Genomic DNA, 5668 nt, shown 5'->3' with positions numbered 1-5668 from the left:
CTAAGATGATGGCCGAGCTCATCCGGCAAGTCGCGGCCTTGAATCAGAAGGTGGAAGTTGTTTGGGATCGTCTCTTCCCCGAGCCAAACAATCTTGAAGATGAACATGCTATCCCCGCGCAACCTGAAAATTCAGAAGTGCCATTTGGAGGAGACCCCGATGTTGAAGCATTCTCCCCTGGGGGTCTATCACCCCATAGGCCACCTAGGGATCAGCGGATGCCCCCTCCAAACATTCCTCATATGGGGAATAATTTCAGAAACCCCTATGTTCATCAAAATCAGCAGGAGCGCAATGATCTCGACGATGTCATGAAGCGGGTTCGTGTAGAAGTTGTTGATTACAGCGGAAGCATGGACCCAACCTACTTCCAGGATTGGTTGATGTCTCTCGAAGACTACTTCGAATGGTTCAGCATGCCCAATGAAACCAAGGTGCGATTCGTGAAGATGAAGCTCAAGGGCCAAGCACGCATATGGTGGCATAGCGTTGAAGAGAAGCTTCATCGACTCCGACAGCCCCCTATCAATGATTGGGAAGAGATGAAACTTCGTTTGAAGGAAAAATTTCTTCCTCTTGATTATGAGGAGACACTCTTCGAAGAACTTCTGAAACTTCGTCAAGGGAGCTCTTCCGTAGAGGAGTATACAGCCCGATTCCATGAGTTGATGATCCGCAGCAACCTCACGGAGACGGATCGACAGTCCCTAACTCGGTACCGATCCGGGCTGAGGGATGACATCAAGAGGGAGCTAATGACGACGCGCATCTTCAGCCTATAGGAGGCATACCAACTCGCCATTCGAGTTGAATCGCAGCTACGACAAAGACGCCCTGCGCAAGCACCGGTTGCACGAAGATTTTTCGAGCGCAGCACCAACCGAGGAGTTCCATTTCCTCGAGGTAACGCCCCTGCTTTCATATCTGAAACCTCTGTAAATAGAAGCACATATCAGGAAAGGGGTGCTCCAAGGGCTAATGAAAAGGGTAAAGGTCCTATGCCACAATCCACACCGCAAGGGAAGAATCCTGTTGAATGCTACAAGTGCGGCGGGCGAGGCCATTTTGCCGTTGTTTGTCCTACCCGAGACCAACGATTTGCATTGGTATGTGAAGAGGATGAGATCATAGGACCCTCTGAAGTCACTCCTCCCTCTCAGTCCACTGATGAAGAGAAAAATGAAGGGAACGAAGAACATGATGAAGAAGTCCCTGCGGTGGAACTAGAAGCTTCAGATCTACCTGTGTGCGTCGTGCGGCGGGGTCTTACGGGTTGCAAGCAGGAGGAGAACGTGGAGGAAGATTGGAGGTGCATCAATATCTTCCACACTCGCGTCAAGCATGCCAACAAATCTCTAAACCTCATCATTGACAATGGAAGCTGCATGAGCATCATTTCTGAAGAAGTGCTGAAAAAGCTGAATCTGAAACCGGTACCGCATCCAAAGCCGTATCGGGTAAGTTGGATCGAAGACTCCTCCATCCCTGTTAAACAAAGATGCTTGATCAGTTTTTCACTTGGTAAGAACTTCCGAGATGAAGTATGGTGCGATGTTCTGCCCATGAAAGCGTGCCATCTTTTAGGAAGACCTTGGTTGTATGATTGTAGTGTCGAGTATGATAGTCGATCCAATTGTTATTCTCTATATTGTGCCAACAAAAGAGTTATGTTAAAGCCCCTTCGGATCACTGATTTTACCTCTGAAAATCTGATAATCCAACGGGTTTTAACCATAAGAAAGTTTGAAGCTTGTAGCCGAGAGATTGGAGTCATGTATGCACTAGTGTCTAGAGAAGTTGGGGCTGAAATTTCAGAAGTTGTTCCTCTTGATTTCAAGTCTATATTGGATGATTTTTCTGATGTAACCCCTAAGGACCTTCCCAAGGAACTTCCATCGATGCGGGACATCCAACATGCCATAGATTTGGTGCCCGGTTCAAGTTTACCGAATCTTCCCGCATACCGGCTAAATCCGAGGGAACATGAGGAGCTTCACTACCAAGTCCAAGAACTTTTGGACAAGGGATTCATCCGAGAGAGCCTCAGTCCATGTGCCGTCCCGGCTCTACTTACACCCAAGAAGGATGGTTCATGGAGGATGTGCGTGGACAGCAGAGCAATCAACAAGATTACAGTGAAGTACCGTTTTTCGATCCCGCGACTTGACGACATGTTGGATTTGTTGCATGGAGCCACCATCTTCTCCAAGTTGGACCTTCGAAGTGGCTACCACCAGATCAGAATCAGACTTGGGGATGAGTGGAAGATGGCATTTAAGACCAAGGATGGCCTCTATGAATGGATGGTTATGCCGTTTGGTCTCTCCAATGCGCCAAGTACTTTCATGCGGGTTATGAATCAAGTGCTGAAACCGTACATTGGGCGCTTTGTGGTTGTTTATTTTGATGACATTTTGATTTTCAGTCGTAGCCGTGTGGAGCATCAGCAACATCTTCGCTGAGTGCTTCTTACACTTCGATCAGAAAAACTTTATGTTAACCTAAAGAAGTGCTTCTTTGCTGAATCACAAGTACCATTCCTTGGTTTCATAATTTCAGATCAAGATGTTGCAGCGGATCCGGAGAAAGTTCGTGCCATTCAGAAGTGGCTGATAAGTGCTAAATAATACATAAATTAATATCTTATTTATAGCACTTATCATTATTTTTACGCATATATTTTAAATTTAAACATAAGAAAATTCAATCTCCTATATCATTGCATTTTAATAAATTATTAGAAATAATTCGAGTTTGCTTGATTTTACTGGTCTAGTCTAATATGTGTAGGTCAAGTCGAACTAATTAAGATAATGTCTGAACTAATGTGTGCAGGCCGCGTTTACAGCTGAACCCGTGTCCACGACACTTCCCCTCCCATGTCCAAAGAACAGAGCAAGCACCACGCCCCCTCGCGGACTTAAACCAACTCACGGCATCCCCGGCATCCGCAATTCATCTTCATCCCATGATCAAATCCAAGTCCCAGGCGCCCATTCCCTTCGTCACACAACATCTTCCCACACCCAAACACAACCCCTGTTCCGCATCCAAGCACCTTACAAAGACTTCCACAAAATCCCAGCAACTTCATCTTCTTTCGGATTCGTTTCATCCATATCCCGCTGCCAGCCAGGATAGCATCCCGTGTCCCACAAAACCAAGTCAGCTTCTCCCGCGATGCATGCCAAGCAAATCATCCCTCCCACGTTTTCTTACCAAACAAAGCCCATCTGCATCCTCATCCCAACTCCATCATCCCGGATTCCTCCCAGCATATCCGGGTATTCCTTATCCGAATTCCCTTCATCCCGTTCATGTTCGGATATGCCTGATTCAACCATCCACATGAGAAATCTCACACGGTATCTCCCCTGTTCTTGCAATCAACCTTATCCCAACGTCCCAGCAGCCATCCTCACATCCTCTTCAATGTCCCAGCTCATCTTCCCACGCGTCCGGTTCAGCATCCGAAACCTCATCATCTCCCAGCCATTTCCTTCTTTCCATGAGCCAATATCCCTCCGGATAACATCCTATCATCTCCCAACCAACTTCAGTTCTTATCCACCGTTCACAGCCTCCTCTGCTTCCTTCCCATCCGCATACATTGCTCCACATCACAGCCGTATCTCTCTTCCCTCTTTCGAACCAAGCCAATCGTCACCCAAAGATCTCTTCCGGCTTAATCTCCCAACGTCCAAGTTCATACCAGCTGCCGTGGATCGGATCAAGCAGCATCTCCGTGAACATCCCGAGCTTCATGATGAGTTCCCTTTCTTCTGAATAATCTCCCAGCTCACACGTTTGTTCCCAGCATCCTTATCCCACGGATTGCATCCCAGCCCGCGATTCATCTTCATCTCCTATGCTTCCGGATCATCTCAAATCCCATCCGTGAGCATCGCCCACGTCGCATCCGCAGATCAAGCTCCTCAGCTTAGCAAAACAGACTACTCCTCCATCTTCATCCCATTCCGTTCCTAGCTCCCCTGTTTCGGAACAACTTCTTCCCAGCCAGTGAGCATCTCTTCCTTAACCGAACTCAAAGATTACCGCCCCATCGTTCCAGATTTCTTCTCACAAATCATCTCCCTTGCTCCACATTCGCATGGGATCCCCTGTGTCCAAAAACAGAGCAAAGTCTCAGCGACCATGGTCCACTCCATCCGCAAATATCTCCCTAGCTTCCACGTCTCCGTATTCATCCTCATCCTCCTGAATCATCTGCGAACAAGTTCATCCAAACTCCCAGCAGATCTTCAACATCAGTTCGGATTGGTTTTTGATCCATCCAGATTCTGAGAACACTTCCCATCCCGTTCATGATTCATTCCTATCCCACTGCCTCCGCAAGTCAAACATCCCACCGTTCACAAGGATAAACTCGGCCAGCAACCATCCGTGATGAAGCTTCCCATGCTTCCGCATCTTCCACGCGATCTTCCCAGTTCTGCTTCAACCATTCCGAGCTTCACGTGAATCACAGCCAGCAGCAGCCGTGGATCAACCTCTCGTGGATCATCATCTTCAGCCATCTTTATCTTCCCATCCGGAAGACCATATCCACAGGATGAAATAGAGGGGATGCGGAGCTTATAAAAGGATGAGTTCCCCTCCTTCCGAACCAGCTCTTCGGAGGCGGAGTCCCATGGGAAACAGAGAAGGGAGAGAAGTTTGGGTCTTTTTGAGAATGCCTTCTCAAAAGAAAAAAAATAATGAATTGCTAGAGAAGGAAGGAGAGATCTAGGGAAGGGAGGAAGAAAAGAAGAAATGGGAGCCCGCTGCTGTGCCACTGCTGCTATCGCCCACGACTCCATGGAAGACTGATCTCCTCTCTAGGGCCGGATGCAACCCTAACAAAGGAACACGGGTTTTTATGTATTTAATTTTATATTCTTAGAGTTGTATGAACTTATTGTTTTTAATGAATATCCTCTTTTATCTTATATTTAATTTCTGTGATTTTAAATATGACATTTATACAACTGTTCTTCATGATCACTAAGTTAATAAAAGATCACCCATGCTTAGGGAAGATGCAGTGTCCTGCCACATTAGTTTAGGGTAGACATTTCATGCCAACCGAAGATGGATGTTTCTAAATTATTTTTGTGAGATTTTTATTTAAATGCTTATTAGGCTTGTAGTTAATTTGCATGTTAATCCAAGAATAAATTAAAATACAAATAACCCTTGTTCCGATGTTAGTGGTGAATTTTCTGCCCTAGGTTCCCTCAAACTGATATCACTTCAATTACATTTTCATTAAATTTCTTAGTTTAATTTTCTTTACAAATTTTTCTTTTTAAATATATTATTTTTTAAAAAAATAACTGTACCCCAATTCCTGTGGATCGATATCCGTAATCACTATCCTACTAGATACGTGCTATTGCGTGGTCTTGAAAGTTGACTATCAATTTTTGGCGCCGTTGCCGGGGATTGCTAGCATAGTTGTTTTTCTTTTTTTTTAAAAGAAACTTTCAAAATATATATATATCTAAAATAAAATAAAAATATTTTTTATTTTTGTTACTTTCCTTATCTCTTTTTTCTCTCTTACTAATTTTTGCATTATTTGATCAGGAATCGAAGAGGAAATATGGGACGATAAAAAAGGAAACTGCTGAAAAAGGAATGCTGCAGTGGTTTGTTTAAAAAAATA

At 45.0% G+C, this 5668-nt stretch overlaps 1 protein-coding gene across 1 annotated transcript; it reads left to right on the top strand.

Moving 5' to 3' along the window:
• The first annotated feature begins 501 nt into the window (after positions 1-501).
• On the top strand, positions 502-4756 carry LOC120108132. The gene is made up of 2 exons (XM_039121696.1): positions 502-1457; positions 2836-4756. Exons 1-2 carry the CDS (start codon positions 999-1001, stop codon positions 3139-3141), a joined length of 765 nt encoding a protein of 254 aa, XP_038977624.1. The 5' UTR covers positions 502-998; the 3' UTR covers positions 3142-4756.
• Positions 4757-5668: the final 912 nt, after the last annotated feature.

This window comes from Phoenix dactylifera, unplaced genomic scaffold, assembly GCF_009389715.1.
Source record: "Phoenix dactylifera cultivar Barhee BC4 unplaced genomic scaffold, palm_55x_up_171113_PBpolish2nd_filt_p 001192F, whole genome shotgun sequence".
Lineage (NCBI taxonomy): Eukaryota > Viridiplantae > Streptophyta > Magnoliopsida > Arecales > Arecaceae > Phoenix > Phoenix dactylifera.
Note: the sequence above shows the minus strand (reverse complement) of the source record. Positions and strands in the feature narration are given on the sequence as shown.

Coding starts and splice junctions, on each gene's coding strand:
- LOC120108132 (XM_039121696.1), top strand. CDS start 999: ATGCCACAATCCACACCGCAAGGGAAGAATCCTGTTGAATGCTACAAG. Junction 1,458..2,835: donor CGCATCCAAAGCCGTATCGG/GTAAGTTGGATC, acceptor TAATGTGTGCAG/GCCGCGTTTACAGCTGAACC.